Genomic DNA, 20,543 nt, shown 5'->3' on the forward strand with positions numbered 1-20,543 from the left:
AAGGGTGCTCTCTGGACAGAATTTGTAAGTTCTCCCCATGACCTGCGTGGGTTTTCTCTGGAATCTCTGGTTTCCTCCCACACTCCAAAGACGTATGGGATTGTAGGTTAAATGGTGTGGTAAAATTGTATATTGTCCCTAGTGAGCTAGTGTGCGGGGATCGCTGTTCGGCACGGTGGGGTGACGGGCCTGTTTCCGCGCTGTATCTCTAAACCAAAGATACTAGAGGATCTTGGCTCTAAACAAGGGCGGAAAAAACGGGGGGGGGGGGGGGGGGGGGGGGGGCAAAGGGGACACGTTTCACCCCCATGTTTTGTGAGGTGGGGACATCCCCCCCCAAGTTTTTGTCATTCGCATTTTAAAATCTCCGCTTTCCGCGAGACAGTGGAGGTGGGACTGCTGATCGAGGGTGCCGATTGGATGAGAGTGACGTCGGTCAGCAGGCAATGGGGGCGGGACATGATGATTCAGCGCGACAATTGGAGGAGGGAGTGTTGGGGGACGGGAGTGGGACTGAGGATAGAGTGCGGTGATTGGAGGAGGGAAACGTGCCAAAACACTCTCGGCACAGCCGCAGCCAGGATGATCCCGGCCGGGTCTCCGGCGCTGTCCCGTCCCCACCCGAGTGCCCACCCCCCACCCCACGGGTGGCCAGAGAGGTCGGGGATCTCTAGGGGTCGGCGAGCTGTACCCCCAGGCCCACAGCCAGCACAGAGAAGCAGCGCTAAACCCAGCTCAACTCTGCCTGTCCCGCCAGGTTAACCTGCCTGGACCTGCGGGAAATATGGCCAGCGCGGAGAAGCAGCGCTGGTATCCCGTCAGTCCAGTCAGGGCTTGTAGGTTAACCCGGCGAGACAGGCAGAGTTGAGCTGCATTTAGCGCTGGATTGAGCCTCCGAAGCCTCGCGTGTGTGTGTGTGAGTGCGCGCATGCACGCTCGATCGCCAAAAAATTGTGTCCCCCGTCCCCTCCATATTTTGATAGCAAGTTCCGTGCCCGGCTCTAAACTAAACTAAACTAAAAAAGTTTATCCACAGATTTTGCCTGACACGCTGAATTCCTCCAGCACTTTGTGTTTTACTCAAGATTCCAGCATCTGTCGTTCCACGTGTTTAGAACTTGCTGCTTCCCTCTCCACTGATTGTGTGTGTCTGTTTTTATTTCAGGTTGTCAGCGTCTGCAGTAAAGAGTGATTTTCCTTCGCCCGGTCGTGAGATCGCGAGCGCCCCCGTGCGGCTCTGGCGGGAGGAGTGGTTCGCGTTCCTCGTGTCGCGACGCAAGCGAGCGTGCTGACGCGGGGGGAGCTGGCGAAGCTACGCATGTGCGGGCGTCGGTGATGGTGGGTGAGCGGAACCCATGAGGAGCCGGGTAGCCGGAGAGCGTGAGATGGCGGGAGTCTTCGACATCGACCTGGACCCCGAGTACCAGCAGGATGAAGGCGGCTCGGACGAGGAGCTGGATGAGGTAAAGATCGGGGCAAGGAGGGATTGAGGGGGGGCTTCCCCAAGGCGGGTGGGAGGCCTGTGCTGGCAGGCCCGAGGCCAGAGGCCGAGCCCGTTCCTCCTTGGCAACAATAAGCGACGCGGGCCCCGGAGCGCCTGTTCCCCGGGGAGGTCGTTGGTGGGGACTGGGTAAAGCCGGAGACCCTCTTCGCCCCTCCTGCCGGTGCGGTCCAAAAGCCCACGGACCGTGTGTTCGTGGCAGATCGGCCTGGTGGTGGAAGAGGGCGGAGCGGGCGGAGGACAGGTGCAGGCGGGGAGCTCGGTCAATGATTAAAGAGCCCGGAGCGCGTTACCGCCCCGATGCGTGCACTTGGCTTAATGCGGAGAAATTCAACGTGGGGGTTTGTAATATAAGAGAAGACTAAGAAAGAGAGAGCAATGTCTACAGCCACACTTGTTCGGCTTTTGAAGGCTTGTTCCGAACTGCAGAGACTTTAACTCATTTGAGGTTAATGTATTGGTATGTTTTTTTTCTCGCTTTTCCCTCATATACTCTCTTTTTGATTTAACACGTCTAATAAAGTTGTCCTTGCTTCGCCATGTGGTGTCACTGACAGCAGCTGTCCAGTGTTTTCCCTTGGTCACTCGAGGAAAAAAAATCCTTAAAAAAAAAGTACCAGTAGGGGCCGACATTAGCAATTGATCCTCCATGGATATTTAGATTGGTCTTTAAATTGCCGATCAGTGTCAAAGTCAAAGTAGGTTGGATCGGGTCATCGGGTTGGAGATTGTTGGCTGCTAAGTAGTTGAAAGCATTGTTTTACACACGTATTATATTCAAACATGATGGAAGTAAATGAATTGATAGCAAAAGTATTTGTGGTTCACTAAAGTTCAGTGCCTTAACAGCATATTTTCTTTTCTGAACTCGGGTGCCTACAAAATAATTAAGCTAGTTCAAGTGACAATTCCCTCCCTCCCCGTATAAATGTTATCTGATTGATAACATCTGTGGTGCTCATGTCAAGTGACTTGCAGTTTGACATGGTACATTAGCAGTGGAAGAATGAACATGGGATGATTTACATCCAAGATTCTTTTGTGACTTCTTAATCTTCATTGTGCTATTTCTAAGTACTAAGTAGGTGCCAAGTACTTTCGAGGGAGAAGGAACAACCCATTGCCCTTGACTATTCTTGTACACCTTCTGGCAGTTCATTATAATGCATTCTTGGCAGAGATGCAGTCATAGGTTTTTGCAAGAAATTGTGCAGAGATAAACTTTGCATCTGTAAACCTGCTCTGCTAACAGCTGAGGCATGGGATTTAAAAAAAAAGCTTTTTTATGAAGCTGTTGATATAACCTAGGAAGTAATTTCTGTTTATCAACCCCCACAAATAGCAATGATTAGGTTTGGATCATTATTGATTTTTGGCATCAATTTTGACCATCGTGTGGATAATAGATACCCTGCTCTTTAAAATAGTGCGTTTACTGAGATATTTTATTGTCTTTATCTAAAAGAAGGCACCTCGAGCAGTTTGACACTCTGTGCAGAAAAGTAAGCCGAGATTTAACTTTGTCTGAAGAGTGAGAGTGGGACTTGCCTTCTTTGCATTAGGAGAGTGCTACCATCTGATACAGCCCGTGTGAAATAGCTGCAAAATCATAATGGTCAAAGTGGAAGAAGGCCATTTTTAATCAATTCAGTTTACAGCATCAGTGGTACACTGGAATGGCACCCTGGATGTATTTATATCGACTTGGGTGCTTGTTGAAGGACGCTTTCTCCAATATTATGCAATTTATTTGAATAAAATAAACTCTTACTATTGGCAAACATTTCAATTTCAAATCAAAAATTGATCTGACAATAGATTCATAAGGGATAAGGATTTTAAATTAAAGGTAGTTTCTTGATATTTAGCTTAACTTTTTAATATCAAGGGTGAATATTTGCTGCATTGTAATTATTTTTAGTATAAATATTGTACCCAGCAATCAATTTTGTAAAATTTATACCAGATATAGTTAAAATGTCTATTTTTATTGCACATGTGTAATTTGTAATTTTGTTTTTTTAAGTTAGATTTGCGCCAGTCCCAGGACACTGCCTTGTTCCTTGATTTTATTTATGCAAGAGTTGATATTGCAGCTGATTCTATTCTGTTCTCTGTGTGGGCTGGAACACATTTTTAAGAAACGTTCTTTAGCTTGCATGTAATTTCATCCAAAGAGCCAGTAAATATTGGTTGAGAGGGTGGCAGAGTAATGGGAAAGCTGATGAAGAGATTGACATCCAGGACATTTTATTTGATTGCTGGGTCTCATTGCAAGACTTCCATTCAAAATTTTTAAGAATTGCATTTTTCATTCGTCAGTTTGACAAATCCTGATTACTGCCAAGATAAATTACATTAAATAGTGTACTAGTTTTTGAGAATGTTTGTTAGTGATGAAGGTGACCTTTCCCCCAAGGAGTAAAATCCAAGCATAAAAAATAGCATCCTAATCCTTTGGGCCATCCATTCACATAGGGAGCAATTATTCTCCGAAAATGCTTTGCATAAGCTGTAACCAAATGAAGAGGTAAAAAGGCTTTATGATATTCATTCATGCGTGGTATTTGCTGGCAGAGACTGCAACTATGACCCATTCCTAATCACCCTTGAGGGAATAGGTGGAAAGCTGCCTTATTGAATCCCTGCTGTGTGTGTATGGTGAGGGTACTCCCACAGTGCAGTGTGTTTGAGTTTCAGGATTACGACCCAGTTATGATGCAGAAGGCCATTCAATTTGTTGATCCTATTTGACAATCCAGGTATTACGGGCTGCACCTTGCTAAATGTGGGATAGGACGTGGAACTTTCAGTGATGTGCACGCCCTGGATGACAGTTGTGTTATGTTTCATTGTAATTTAACCCTTTCCGTCCAGTCATTCTGTTAAATGTACAAAGTGCTCCCTGCCAGGGAAAATGTATTTTCCTTTGGATGAGATGTCTGGCAATACTTCAATGCAACTGCAGAAGTGGCAGCAGAAGAAGGATCTTGACATGAAATGTCGCCTGTCCATTCCCTTCACAGATGCTGCCTGTCCCGTTAAGTTGTTCCTCCATTTGCAGTTCCCCCTCTCCCCCTTCATTTGTTTGAACTTGAGCAGATCGGATGTGTCTACATTTCAGAATTCATTATGCTACTACCATCAGCAGTTACATCAATGAAGGCAAATAAGCCAGTACCTTCAGCAGCCATACATGCCAAGGCCATAACACCCCTACCACCGTGTTTCACAGATGAGGTGGTTTGCTTTGAATCTTGGGCAGTTCCTTCTCTCCTCCAAACTTTGCTCTTGCCATCACACTGATGTAAGTAAATCTTCATCTCATCATCGTCACAAGACCTTTTTTCCAGAACTGTGGTTGCTCTTTAAAGTACTTCTTGGCAAACTGTAACCTGGCCATCCAATTTTTGCGGCTAACAAGTGGTTTGCTTCTTGCAGTGTAGCCTCTGTATTTCTTTTCATGAAGTTTTCTGCAGACAGTGGTCATTGACATATCCACAGCATTGCCACTTTCATTTCACTGCACATCTCGTATGTGTATGTGACAAATAAACTTGACTTGACACCTGACTCCTGAAGAGTATTTCTGATTTGTCAGACAGGTGTTTGGGGATTTCTCTTTATTATAGAGAATTATTCTGTCATCAGTTGTGGAGTTCTTCCTTGGCCTAGCAGTCCCTTTGCGATTAGTAAGCTCACCAGTGCTCTCTTTCTTCTTAATTATGTTCCAAACAGTTAACTTTGCTGAGCCTAAGGTTTGGCTGATGTCTCTAACAGTTTTATTCTTGTTTCTCAGTCTCATAATGGCTTCTTCGACTTTCATTGGCACAACTTTGGTCCTCATGTTGATAAACAACAATAAAAGTTTCCAAAGGTGATGGAAAGACTAGGTGCTGAGAGCTCTCTTATACCTGCATTAAGGAGGCAATTATACACACCTGAGCAATTACAAAGACCTGTGAAGCCACGTGTCCATTAAGGTGCCCTGAAATGGGGAGGACTATGTATAAACACTGCTGTAATTTCTACGTGGTGAAAACAAAATGTATAAAAATAGCCTTTAATAAAATCTGACAAAGTGTACTTTAACCACATGTGATTTTTTTTTATCTATTACAAATCTCAAATTGTGGAGCACAGAGGCAAATAAATAAATGACGGGTCTTTGTCCCAAACATTATGGAGGGCACTGTATGTTTGAACCCCATTGATTATCACCTACATGTTGTCTCTCAGTATTGTCATATGGCAACATGCCCCAGCACTTTCCATTTGTACAGTGACAACTTTTGACCCCCCATTTTAATTAAAATGTCAACACGGTGTACTCATTGTCTAGTACGGATGAACAGACATTTCCAAATATTGGGCTGATCAAGGTCATTTTGTTTTCTGTTACATTTTCTGTTCCCTACTGGCTGCATTGTGCCTCTCCCTGACAGATACCTGAAACTGGAACAGACTGTTTGAAACTGTGGTGTTTAGATTTTATACCTAGTTGATAAATCAATGAAATCACTAAGTCCACCTGTTTTCTTAACATCACAAGATTCACCACATTTCAGCTTGTTGTTGCTGGTATTTGTGCACTATTGCCTCTAGATGTGACTTTTCTTTGAACATTGACATTCAAACCCATGCCTGCTCCCTGCCATATCCTGCATCCTGTTCATTCACCATTCAGGGTTTTGCTGACCTAAATTGGTGAAGCAGTTCCCTATGTTTAAAATGCTCAACCTCAGTTCAAATCTCATAATGATCTCTCCCATTGTTATCTCTCATCTCAAGTTCTCTACACTCAATTCTGCCACCTTATGCTTAATTTTAATTTTTTTCACAATTGGCTGGCAAGGCCATTTTCTAAAGAATCCCTCTGTAAAGATCTTTTCTCCTTTTGAAACTGGAATAAGTGTAGCTAATGATGAAGAAAATAATGGCTCAACAGTGACATATCAGTGAGCCTGGAGGTTTGCATCCTGGAATCTTTCTGCTATATAGTTCTGCTATAATGTGTGTTTTCATAACATTGGGGCGGGAGGGCTAAGGAGTCTTAGCGGGGGGGGGGGGGGGGGGGGAGAAAAGTTTCCAAGTATTCTCCCCGCCTTAATTGGACAACATCTCTTAAGAACGCAGTGTCATTTTCACCAAAGGGTGATCACTGAAATTAACAAGCAATTGCTTCCATTGACACTTGGAACATTATACTATTAAATAATGTAAAATATAGCCTTTAGGCTTGCTGTAACAGAAATAAATTACATCTAGTAAAAATAACATTATTTTTGAAGAGCCACTTCCCATCAGCTACCAGCAATGAGGGATAGACTTAGCTACCCCTCAGTACAGCAACATCAAGCCAAGTCTATCTTTCTTAGCTAACATCCTAACTTTCAGCGTCCAAGACGCAGGTAAATTTTTGGGTAAAAAATAACGTCATCATTGCCGGGAAATAGGGTAATGGGTGGGAGGTCCCTACAGCTGACATCCCTTTCAGTTCCTGAAAAAAAAACTTGCTCATCGTCATGGATAAGCTAATCTTTATAAATCCATGTTGTCTATCCCTGATATTTAACTTTTCAGAGTCTGCAATCAATCTATCCATAATTATTGACGCAATAATTAATTGCCTGACAACATGTGTAAACTTAATTGGTCCACAATTGTTTCCTTGTCCATTTCTGATTTTTCTTAAAAGGCAGAATGATATTCAAATCGAAAGGATCACTTCCCCAAAACGGGAGAACTTTTGAAGATTGAAAATAGGGCGCCAACAATCTTCTAATCTCCTTCCATTAAAACCATGGGATGGTAACCAGCTGGTCCTTGGGATTTGTTATGCTGTGTTATTGTTGTGTACATTATCTTAATTATCTTCACCTAATATTGCTACATTGGTCCTTAATTTAATATTTATTTCCTTAATATTCAACTTGCTCTCAATTTCCCACTATTTAGTCTCCCACTTTCTTATTTTGATCTTAGTGTTACTGTTTTTCAAGGGATCTTCATTGCCACTGCTTCTAACTACAAGATTATTTTATAATTATAACATTTCTGGATTGCTTTTCTTTGTATCATGAGTTTTCTTTTAATAGTCTCCTTTTCATCGTATCGCTTGTTTGGACTTTAAAATATTGCTTCGCTCAGATTCATCAGGTTTTATGTCTTGCATTTTTGTATGCTAAATTGTACCCCTATTTCTGTCTTTTTATAGGGTGGCTGCTTGCCCCTTGGAGGTTGAAGGGGAAATGTATTTCCATGTCAGATTGCTGACTGATTTGGAAACAACGTGGTTGTAATTGTGATCCTTGAGCACCTGATAACCATTTGCTTCTGGATACAGTGATTGTGGGGGGTTGGGAAATACTGTAATTGGTCTTGTCGAGATATATGTTGTATGGGTAGTGGATTTGCGGAATGGGTGTGTAATCTAAAGGCTGATCAAAAATTGTAAATATGCCCTTGGTAGGGCAATCCAGGATTTGAAGCTTTGGACAATAGATGGGCACCAGTGGAATTTTGGGAGGCAGATAGGAAATGCTGTTTAGCTCTTATGAGAGGAAGGAATTGTAAGCTTGGTGGCGTAAAGTTCAAGGCATGATTTCAATGTGAGAAACATTTCGAATTTACTGTTATCAGGGAGAGAGGTGGTGAATGTGGGTAGAATCATAGCATGATACATCAGAGGAAATGGCTATCTTGTCTGTGCTATCTGTTTGAATACGATCTCTTCTTTCTCCATAGCTCTGCAGTTTTTTTTGCTTTTCAAGTATTTAATTGTTTTTTCCTGAAAACGGAATATTCTGGGTGACTTTCTGCCTTCTAAATGGCACAAGTCAGAAATATGATGGCTTAGTGATCTTATTGGTTGTGTGTAGTTCAAGTCGAGAGAGTTTATTGTCATGTGTCCCAGATAGGACAATGAAATTCTTGCTTGCTGCAGCACAACAGAATAAATGTAAGCATAAATACAGAACAGTTCAGTTCAATATACACATAAATAAACAGATAAAGTGCAATAGGCTGTTACTATGCAGAGTCTGTTGTTGTCGAGTTTAATAGCCTGATGGCTGTGGGGAAGAAGCTGTTCCTGAACCTGGATGTACCAGATTTCAGGCTCTTGTACCTTCTACCCGATGGTAGCGGAGAGATGAGTGCGTGGCCAGGATGGTGTGGATCCTTGATGATGTTTGCAGCCTTTTTGAGGCAGCAACTGCGATAGATCCCTTCAATGGTGGGGAGGTAAGAGCCGATGATGGACTGGGCAGTGGTCACAACTTTTTGAATTCATTTCCACTCCTGGATGTTCAAGTTGCCGAACCAAGCCACGATGCAACCAGTCAGCATGCTCTCTACTGTGCACCTGTAGAAGTTTGAGAGAGTCCTCTTTGACATACCGACCTACTCTCTGTATGGCACCAGGTTATGGCACCATTTGGTCAATCGGTCGATCTCACTTCTATACTTTGACTCGTCCTCATCAGTGATTCGTCTCACAACAGTGGTGTCATCGGCGAACTTGATGATGGAGTTTGTACCATGTCCGGCTACACAGTCATGAGTATAGAGTGAGTAAAGCAGAGGGCTGAGCATGCAGCCTTGTGGTGCTCCCGTGCTGATTGTTATCGAGTATTATTATTAATCAAGTAGTTTGACTGCATGTAGTACAACGCAGGCATTTGATTGACACCTTAACATCTGCAACACTTTTTTTTCCCAAGCGCATGCCTCCGTTGTTGGCAATGTAAAAGCTAAACAGCCTTCCACACCGCACAGCTCGGTTAGTGACCCCTATTAGTGAGGGCCTCAGACATGTGGAAACACTGCCAATACTGCTCTAAATCATCCCACTATCTTCTCAAGGTAATTTAGGGATGTGCAATAACTGTTGCTGCCTTCAACTTCAACCATCGCCTGTATTAATAATAATAAAATGTGGCTGGATGCTTTTTATTAAGTGCTCTTTTAAAAAGTGTAAAAGATGCTACATAAACAAGTGACTGTTATGTCAAATGCACATATATTTGAAGCTGACTGCCACAGTGAAAAATGCCTTGTCCGTGTCAAAACATGAATGACACGGAAGATGGTAAGCATGAAAAAGCACATTATCTGACTTTTTCATGGAGATAATGACTTTTCTGTTCATAAGGGTACCTGCTGCCATGAGTTCATTAACACTGACCCTCATCCTTGGGATTATCTGTAGTTTGATGATGATGATGATATTGGCTTGATGGTGCAGCTGGTAGAGCTACTGCCTCACAGTGGTAGAGACCCGGGTAAAATCATGACCTCAGATCTGTGTGTAGAGTTTGCACGTTCTCCCTGTAACCGTGTGGGTTTCATCTGGGTTCTCCGGTTTCTGGGTGCAGAGAGTCATCAATACAGCCCAGAAGATCACCAACACATATCTGCCTGCCCTGGAAGAGATCTATAGCTCTCGTTGCCTGCAGAAGGCATCACGCATACTAAAGGACTCGTCTCATCCCGCACATCACTTGTTTGCCCTTCTGCCCCCAGGAAAGCGTTACAGGTCCATCAAATCACACACCACAAGATTAACAAACAGTTTCTGCCCAAGGCCATCACCACTCTGAACTCTGCACTGAACACACACTCCCCATAGCCAATATGTTGTACTGCTACATGTGAAATATTGCCCATTCTGACTTGACTTGACGTTTTTCTTGCCGTTTGTTGTTTCCATTGTCGTTATTATTTATCTGATACGTTGGAGCTCCGCTCGGGCAGTGCGCCTGAAATTTTGTTGTATGTATTTACAATGACAATGAAGTATTATTATTATTATTATTTCTTCCCTCATCCCAAAAACATGCAGGTTTGTGGGTTAATTGGCCTCTGTAAATTTCCCCTTGAATATAGGGTGTGGGTGTGAAAGTGGAATAACATAGAACGAGTATGAACGGGTGATTGATGGTCACCCGTTCATACTCGTTCTATGTTATTCCACTTTCTATATTCCACTTGGTGGGCTGAAATGGCAGTTTCTAGACTGCGTCATTTAATCAATCAATCAATCAATCAATCAATTTTCAAAATTAGCTTCAGAACCCAATGGCATGCCTGCTGTAACCAAAGCTCTACATCTCAGATTAGGAGGATGAAATATGATTATTTCACTGCAGAAAGACCTGAAGCATATCATCTGGGTTGAAATATATATGTGTTGTGATAAACCGTGCTATGGTACACTGTAAAATCCACTCGTTAAAAAAAAGACTCCTCAACGATTTATTAGAAGTAAACTGCAGAATGTAGAGGGATGGATAATCTTATGAAAGGTTCAAACATTTGTTATAGGCTTCACCCTCCCTCAATTCCAGGTTGCAAGCAGATTAAACAGAAGTTAGGCTCGTACAGGATATGTTGATTCTAATTGTAGTAGTCTACCCATTGCAAGGTCTGCATGAGTATTTCATAGTGCAAGGTAGCAAATAATTAGAACTTTAATTAACCTGTTGTATAAATTACTTTGGCAGCTACAATTTTTTAAGTTTGCAATACGAGTTGCAATCTATAATGGCCAATTCAACAACTTGTATTCACCATTAACGTGAATGCAGCATGTCAGTCAGAAGTTTCTATATTAATCGATAATTCTTTGTTTCTCATGTTTTGCCAATTGGTTTGCTCAATTCTAAAACTCACTTCTGAATCTGAGCTCTTGCTAGGATGAGATTACAGGAGAGCCGTTTAGCCATCAAAACACTTAACAAATTAAATGGGCATTAGTTGAGGAACCCTGGTGAATACTGTTATTTGCACTCTTGGCACGAGGGCCTTGCTGACAAAACCAGTGTTCATACCCTTAAATAATATCGACCTTCCATAACTTCCTTCTGGAGATTGGTGTTGAGTTGCAAACAGTTGTGGTCGTCTTGTTGCATTAGACATTTTTGACTGAACGGTGTTAAAGGAACAGCATTATGTTTGTCATTCAAGATGGTGTGAAATTTGTACCTTGGAAGGGGGAGTTCTCTGCCCCGGTTGTCTTTGTCCTTCTAGACAATGGAAGATAGAGAACAGGAGTGGAAAGTAAATGCGCAGCGTTGGTGAGATTGGGGCAATGTATGAGCTTAGACTGTCGCATGAACAGGCAGGGAATGGAGGGTTGAGGGCCACATGCAGAGAGTGGAATTAATTACATTTACATCATCTTGTAAATGTAAATGATCATATTGAATGGCGGTGCAGACTCGAAGGGCCGAATGGCCTACTCCTGCACCTAATTTCTATGTTTCTATGTTTCTATCATGGTTGGTGCATGCACGGCACCGGTGAGATGTAACGCATGTTCCTGTGCTGCACTGTTCAATGTTCTGAATACAAGTGAGGGAAGGAGGACTAGTAAGGGGGCAGTGGCAAGTGAATGGATTTGGCTTCTGATGAAAGGCCATCAACCTGAAATATTAACAGATGTGCGTGCGTGTGTGTGTCTCTTCTCTTTCTCTCTCCCCACATGTTTGACCTGAGAAGTATTTCCATCATTATCTGTTTTAAAGTCAGACTTGCAGCATCTGTCTTTTTTTCTTTTGGAGGAATTTGGTGGTAGAATTTAATTTGGCTGGTTTATGAAGGCTAAAGAGGCAGCCTTCACAGATGGAGGAGAAAAATGAACTTGCAGGGTAATATATCTGGAATTATTTTAATTTTTTTTGCTCGCATCTCAACTTGATTGAACATTGCAATGTGCCACACCTCTGGTTTAAACCAAGGTTCGATAGTCACAAGTATAAATGTGTGAATTCTGATGGATGTAGAAGTGTTATTCTGGTTTAAATTTGTGGCAATCAGGCAGCGGGGGTGTATAAGGTGATGAGGTGATTAGGATGTGTTTTAATTAACAACATAATTTATCTTGACCATTTCTAACCTGCATTTATTCACGTGGAAGGATAAAGTAAGCTGTTATCAGTCAGAGTTTTGTCGTTTAAAGAAATCTCATTGTTAAGCTGTCAGTGTTAATTGAATGTAAGTGCAAGATGGTAGAATGTTTGGCCACTGGACTTGTGGATGAGAAAATGTCCTCAAAATGCAGACTCGAATGATGTTGGAAAAGTTCATTTCAAAAGTAGAATTTCAATAATGGGATATTTAGAAAATGGCAATGTACTTTGGTTATAGGTGATATAGGTTTTAAAATTTGGAGCTGATCTATGGATGAAGTAGGATATAATGCCTGAAGAGTAGACATTGCAGCATAGATTCTGTTAAAAAAAAAGTTCATACTGTACTGTTACAGAAAGTGCCTGCTCTTCATGTTACCAGTACTTTGCCAGAACAAGAGTTTGTAGATGGTTAACGATGGTCAATAACGTTATTGTTAACAGCAATATACAAAAAGAAGAAAATGGGTAGTGGAGATTTATGAGGACAAATAAATAAGTAGTAAAATAATGTGAGAGCACAAGCACGAAGACAGACTAAGGGAGGGGATCTGAATTCAGTTGGGAAGTATATTGTATTAAAAATTGAAGGCTATAACAGCGTAAGACTCTTTCAGTCAATGTACAAAGATGGTGAGTTTTGGAATGAGTTTATTGTAGCGAAGTTTGCTGCTGCACTAACCTAATGTTCATTCACAGATGAATAAGCAAGGGACCAGGCGTTCACTTCGTTCCTAAATTCAAACATTAAAAATATGTCATCAAGGTTGATACAGTGAATTAATAAAACTAATTGTAGTGAAGGCGGGGGTAGCCATCATTGGAAAATATTGTGTAGGAAGGAACAGCAGTTGCTGGTTTAAATCGAAGATAAACACAAAAGCTGAAGTACCTCAGCGGGATAGGTAGCATCTCTGGAGAGAAGGAAAGGGTGATATTTCGGGTCGAGACCCTTCTTCAAACTGGTTTGGGATAAGGGAAACGAGAGATATAGACGTTGATGTAGAGAGATAAAGAACAATGAATGAAAGATATGCTAAAAAGTCACGATGATAAAGGAGACAGGCCATTGTTGGCTGTTTGTAGGGTGAAGATGAGAAGTTAGTGTGACTTGGGTGGGGCAGGGATAGAGAGAGAGGGAATGCCGGGGCTACCTGGTTAGAGAAATCAATATTCATACCACTGAGCTGTTAGCTGCCCAAGCGAAATATGAGATGCTGTTCCTCCAATTTGCATTTAGCCTCACTCTGACCATGGAGGTCTGTGTGGGAATGGGAAGGAGAATTAAACCCAAATACTTTGAGATGATTAAATGCTTGGTCTGTTCTAGTCCTTCCACAGAATGGGGAAACAGAAAATGCCTTTCCCTACTGTCATTTCCTACAGCGTAGCTGCTGACTTTATTAAAAGCAGCAAATAATCCAATTCCTGCAACAGTGGTACAAATCTTGAATTCTTGGCAAAAAAAAATGAATTTGGCTTAATTGATGATCGTACCTTTGTAATCCTGACTTTGACTCTTTTGACCTGATAACAGTAAAAGTAGGCAGAGCGAACTACTTGTATAATTAATGTGAGTATTGTTGCAGAATGAGGTACCCAGTGACCTGAGGACAATAACTATGCCAATAGCAAGTTAACAAATGTTAGAACTGATATAAAGCATTGTTGCACAGTGAGGTAAATCCTAGTTTGTACATCTATATTTGTACTTGAGGATTGCTGATTCTGTTTACAGAATTATTTTAAACTTGGTTTATGAAGGTTGTTAAGCAATTCATAATGAATTCAGTGTAAAGAATGTAGGGCAGTGTATCATGGTTTTATTCTAGATTAGCAGTTAAAATTGTAATTGTATATTGCATGTTGACGGATAAAATGAAAAGCGTTTCACCAAAACTAGGAAAGACAAGATTTAAATTGAAGCCATGACTAGTAAATTAATCTAGCAGGATTACACCCAAATAAACAGTCGGACCAACTGGCACAGAATCCCATTAATGAATGGAGCTATTGGTGGCTACCTGCTGGCAAACCAAGAATTAACCTGATTAATCTCCTTGGAGAGGAAGTCAATACTGTTGCAAAAGGAAAATTGCAGCAAGACCAAAAAATACATCTTTCTTTCCACTCAACACTTCCGCACGGTCATTGCCCAGTTCCTTTCCTCTGCAACACCTTCATCGGGCCATCACCCAGCCTTCCCTTTTGCGGGTCTCCCATTCCACCCCCCAACTCACCAAATCCCATCTCACCACTATCTTGTGTCACTAAAGAGTATCTATCTTTTAATGAGGAATTTGCAATGTTTGTTTGAATCCAGAGAGTTTTAGGCAGTCTACTTTAAAGATTCTGGGGTATAAATTATTGTTCATAATATTTGAATGTTATGGACAATGATGTGATTCAAAATCTGCTGGAAGCAAAATAGTGCAGAGATTTGTTGCAACATAATTAATGGCACATTGAGAAAAGAAATCTTATGAGATCCTGCTTTAATGGTCACACTGATAAATATTTGTGGAGCAAGTGATCAATTAAAATAAAAAAATCAACTGGCTGGGTGATGTGTGGAAGATGTTGTGGTGAATCAAAACCAGGATTTGTAAATACCTGAAGCATGATAACCAAGTCACTGCTAAAGATGGGTCATGTTTGCTATATGTTAATTAGGCAGTCAATTCAATTCATAGTAGTTTACAATTTGGTAAATTGGAGAAACTGTATAACGAAGAAGTCTATTTACGTTGTGAATGTACTAATGTATTTCTTGCTTTCCAGGTACTACAGTACAGTGACTGCATGGAGCATGGGGTTCCATTTGAACTGTGAGTTGATGAATAGTTTTTAATTAATACTGCTCGAAATTTCTGAAACAAAAGTTAATGTATTGAGCGAAGGTGAATGTATTGAGCAATCTATTGAGTAGGGCTATAGATCACATGCAGGTAGTGAAGATTAAATTAACTTGGCATCATGTTCAACATGGATATTGTTAGCCAAAGGGCCTGTTCCTGTGCTGTTCTGTTCTATGTTAACTGTGCCAATCATTAGTATTAACAACATTGGAAGACTCTTGATGTTTTCTAATTCCCCCTCTCTCTTGAAGCCTTTGGATCAATTCCAAACCACAGGTGCAAACGTTGGCCTGAAATGGGACAGCTGGGATATTCTGGGCTGGGGATTTATTTGGGAGGATTGTCGGATCCTTGTTGGCTGCTGATAAACACATGTGTCTGTTGTCTTTAAGTACAGAGCCATTTGAGCTCAACTGGGGCATCTGTCGCAGCCTGCTATCACTCACTGAGCGATTTCATTGTATGGCAATCTAATGTGGCCTCAGCAACTGTGCAAGAGTGATGGTTAAAGGAAGAAAGAAACTGAAAAGGGTGGTTAATCTTCAAGATAAAGAAACATCTGTGTATTTGTACATTTAAAGGATCTTTTTCTCCTTGTTCCAAGGTCTTAATATACTTTTTAACTCCTGTAGTGGACTAAGAGAAGTATAATTTTATCTGTTTTACAGGGATATGGAACACTGTGAAAAATTTGAAATCTCTGAAAACAATGTGAATAGAGGTCCAGAAAAAATAAGACCGGAGTGCTTTGAGCTTCTGCGCGTGCTAGGCAAAGGTGGTTACGGGAAGGTAAGGGTCTTCTAAATTGATTCCCCTATTCACTTCGCATCCACGTGTCTACGCAGACTAAGGATTTATGCCTGGCTAGTTTTTCCAACGTAGCATTAGTCATGGATTGTTATTCTTCTCTCTTGTTTTAGCTAGGCAATTCTGCCTAATCCTTTCTTTCAGCTTTATCTAGTTTTTTAATTTGCTATTTCTTTTTTCAGCTCATCGATCCCTTCTTTCCCTTTTCCATCAGCGCATATTTTGTTCCCCTGATATGACTCGATCGATTTATTAACCAGAAAGTGATATTAGAAATTAATATAAATTTGGCTAGTGTTTGGATATGGACCTCTGTGTGGTTTCAGGAGTTTTTTCATTTGAGGGATGTGGGTTTCGCAGGCTGAACCAACATTTCATTGCCTGCCCTTAATTATCTTTGAGAAGGCGGCGGTAATCCTAATCTCTACAGATCTTGAGATGTGGGTATAGCAACAATAGGGAGAAAGTTCCAGGATTTTGACCCAGTGATTGTGGAGGGCAAATTTCAGGTTTAGAAAATGCTATCTAAGCAGTGGCGTAGGATGGGTTTTGAGCACCCGGGGCAGTTTAAAAATTTGCGCCTCATTAACGGCGGGGGGGGGCAGGGGCGGGGGGGGGGGGGGGGGGGGGGGGGGGGGGGGGGGGGGGGGAGGCAGTGGGCGGCTGGGACAGCGGCAGCAGCGACCAGAACTCGGAGCTGGGGCGGCAGCGGCGGCCTGGCCCGCGCTGTTTTTATACTCACAGCTCCAGGTAACCCCTCCTCGCTCCAACAGCTCCCCGGGCCTCTTAATTTTATTTAAAAAATTTATTCAACAATTATTTTGCGCCCCTAAAAATTTTGCGTCCGGGGCAACCGCCCCACTGGCCCCCCCCCACGATACGCCACTGTATCTAAGGAATCTAGATGAGTTGCTCCATTGCACCTCGCTGCTACTTGCATCAATATTGGAGTGAGTGAATAGTTTTCATGGCGTGCCTATAAAGCAGGTGGCTATGTCATGTATGGCATTGAGCTGTTTGAGTATTCTTTAAGCTTCACTCATCCATGCAAGTGGAAGGTATTCCATCGCACTCCTGCCTTGAGCCTTGTTGGTGTAGATCAAACATTGTGAATCTTTTAGTCTCTGCCCTATTAATGCCTTCAGCCTTTTAGTCTCTGTCCTATTAATGGCATTCTTTGATCTCTCTGCCCTTTCACAATTTAATATATTTAATTTAACACTTTTGATTAAATAGCATTGACCTGAGGCATTAACTTTGTTTTTCTTTCTACACGTGTTGCCTGACTTGACAAACATTCCCAGCCTTGTTTTTTTTAAGTTTAACCTGACTTTTCGTGGCAGAGATATGCACATTTCTCAATTAGAAGATTTAACATTCATCCTGAACTCTCATCTTTCCTGAATAAATGCTGTATATTTTTTTAATAGATGTTTCATTAATGGATGTAATGAGAAACCAAACAGGCGCATCATTAAATTGGGGGCTATTTCATCTGAAAAGATCACAACACGAGTGGAAAATTTTCTGGCATGAATTCTAAAACTTTAAAGAGAATTGTGCAATAAAAATACTGCACCCTGATTCTTCCCTATTCTATACTCCATATCCTTTGTCATTGGAGTTGTTGTCAATTTGTGGGGTACATTATGGGGACCAGTTTGGTCCACGGTGTCCTTGGATTACAGCTAGTGTCTGTTAAAAATCTTTGGTAATAACAAGGACTAAGTAACCTTGCATGTGGCAAAGGAAAATGCAATTTTGAGATGCAAATATTATGGCTGAGAGTGATATCTCCGTTCCCAAACATATAATAACAAGTCTAAACTAAGTTGATGTATCGTTTGGATCCTGTATCAGAAAATATATGCATCTTTGCTCTTGCCTTGTGGTATCGTTTTTCGCCAAGGTTAGTGATTCTCGCGAGAGATATTAGTGGAATGTTTTGCAAATCTTTGTGGGTAATGAGTTGACTTACTCTGAGGAGGCACAATCATGGTCTGTTGGACTTCAACTGGTTTTTTGTACAAAAAATGAATTTGATACAACTGCAGATTTCAAACATGACCATCCAGAAATTGGAAGGCATAGTGTGAATATCTATGGACTTTGAGCACTTGGGGAAGCAGAGTTATGTATTGTAACAAGAGCGCACAGTAGGTCCTTTGAGTATTTTGCATCTTTCCTACTAGAGTGAGCAGTGCCCATTCAAGATTTCAGTGTATCCTTGCACTTTCTAAAGTTGAGACATTGAAAATAATATAATGAAGTGGCAGGAGCATTAAATATCTTTTGGATCTTCAGCAGGCAGGTACCAACTTTACCAAAAAGTTATTAATGTATAAGCAAGGGGGAGAAGAGCAAGGAACTTAAAACAATGATGTTTACTAGAGAAAAAGAGTAGGTGAACGAAGGACTGCCAGATCCTCTAGATTTGATAGTTTGCCATTTTAAGATTCAAAGTGGCAGCAGAAATAACAGAATAGAAGTATTATGTGACATGAAGTAATTGAGAAGGTAAATAGAAAATTAGGTGCTTTTTGGCGGGGACGCGAAGGAGTCCAGCCAAAAACTAATCGCACATGAGTTGCGTGCACTAGACGTGTTTATTCTCTCCAATACAGCTCCCTACTCCTCCAAGGTCACGGGCGTTGCCCGGCCGTAAATACCAACTCGGGTACTGACCCCGTGACTAGCGCCTCCCACACCAAGACGCAGCCACCTAGAGCCGATGGTTCATTGTGCCACCAGGTGCCGCCACAGTTTATTGCAAGCAAATTAAAGTAAAGAAGTAAAGCAAGACAGCGCAAGAGATACAGTTGTGAACCTCCTTATAAAGACAGTTATCCCAAGATGCATTGCAACAAGGACTTGCTTACTTAATATGGAAGATGATGGTGACCTATGAGGAAACAATGAACAATGAGCTTCTAGTCTGGTGTTTAGAAGAAGGAAGAGATTTGATAGGACAAATGCACTGGGGTTGTCTAGGATTCAAAGCTAAAGCCAGAATGGGGAGTTCATATGAAATTTCTTTAGAGTGTTCAGAATTCTATCATTAAATATATTCAAGTTTGAAATACATTTTTGGCCGTGCAGAAGAATCGAGGGTTATGAGAATTGGGAAGGAAAATTACATGAGTGCTTCATTTTGTTGAATGTGAGACTAGGATTGAGGTGACACATTGCTTTCTCCTATTTCCCAGATGCTTAATGTGGTTTTCATTTGGTTCATTGCGAAAAGAGGTTCTTGCCCGTTGTAGTGATCATGGGCAGAATGGGCATGGTTTTTTGAGTGTTTCATTGCCTTCATATTCGGACCTGCTTGGCTGTATATAATGGCCACTTTTCAACACAAATAGTGGTCCTGATGTTTTCTTTGAAGCACTGAGAAGTATACCTCCGGTTAAAATCTGCACACCCATCCTTAACCAACCAACAGGAACGGATATTCCTTATTGAGTCAATATTCTGTTTATTTAAACTCATCACAGTTTGTTCAACGAGAGGAAATTTGACTTGAGCACACGGCCTTTTGGAGTGTCCTTTGAAAAGCAGGAAGCATCTAAACATGAAACTTAAATACCAGAGGAGCGCAGAACCACTGCTTTCTCAATCATCAGCGAGTGATGGAACATGTTAATAGCAACGCTATTAAGCAAGGACATAGGAAATTGGAGCATGTCATCTACTCCTATTAGCCTGCACTGTCATCCATTAAGGTCATGGCAGATCTTCTATCTCAGTGCCATACTCCAGATCAATACTCAACTCCTGATAACCATAATACCCAGAAGTCGTAATAATCTCGCTTTGAACCCGCATAATGACTGAGATTACACAGCCCTCTAGGGTAAGGAATTCCAAAAACTCGCTCTCTGTAGAACTTGTTTCCCTTGGTACTAATCGGCTTGAGGAACTGAGCGAGTCAAAGTAGCTGTTGAGTGTAATGGGTAGCTGATATTTAGTTCAATAACTTTTACTTACAAGAGTCTTGAACCGAAACGTGACTGTCCATTTCACCTTTTTAATTGAGTTCTGCTACCACATCCCTCATAATAGATTTAAATTTTCCATCTGTCACTGATGTCAAGCCGGGAGTTAATAGTTTTCTGCTTTCTCTTTCTCTCTCTGCCTCTCTATTTGAAAAAAGGGGAGTCACATTTTAAGATATAACTTGATGTTTTGTTGGAATTTATTTATATTTGAATTATATAAATGTACCAAAAAATGAAATAGATAATTTTCCCTCCATGGTGTCTGCTTTAGCTCATGTCTGCTGAAATCAGAAGCTCAGTGTAATTACAGCTGTAATGATACTTGGAATTCTATACTGGATTAAATGTGCTTTTTGAAAGAAAGATAAGAGATTTTTTTTTCTCTGGTTTGCAGGTTTTCCAAGTAAGGAAGGTATTGGGTGCATATACTGGAAAGATATTTGCCATGAAAGTGCTAAAGAAGGTA

At 41.5% G+C, this 20,543-nt stretch overlaps 1 protein-coding gene across 2 annotated transcripts in view; it reads left to right on the plus strand.

The window, feature by feature from the left end:
* Nucleotides 1-1,286: 1,286 nt before the first annotated feature.
* Nucleotides 1,287-20,543, plus strand: part of LOC129710580 (ribosomal protein S6 kinase beta-1-like) — a 63,891-nt gene continuing 44,634 nt past the window's right edge. For both annotated transcript variants that reach the window (XM_055657692.1, XM_055657693.1), the window contains exons 1-4: nt 1,287-1,463; nt 15,196-15,242; nt 15,941-16,061; nt 20,472-20,540. In XM_055657692.1, coding sequence (XP_055513667.1) covers nt 1,356-1,463; nt 15,196-15,242; nt 15,941-16,061; nt 20,472-20,540 — 345 coding nt within the window. In that variant the 5' untranslated portion in view covers nt 1,287-1,355. The remainder of the gene's footprint in view (nt 1,464-15,195; nt 15,243-15,940; nt 16,062-20,471; nt 20,541-20,543) is intronic.

The sequence above is a fragment of the Leucoraja erinacea genome, chromosome 28 (genome assembly GCF_028641065.1).
Source record: "Leucoraja erinacea ecotype New England chromosome 28, Leri_hhj_1, whole genome shotgun sequence".
Classification (NCBI taxonomy): Eukaryota; Metazoa; Chordata; class Chondrichthyes; order Rajiformes; family Rajidae; genus Leucoraja; species Leucoraja erinaceus.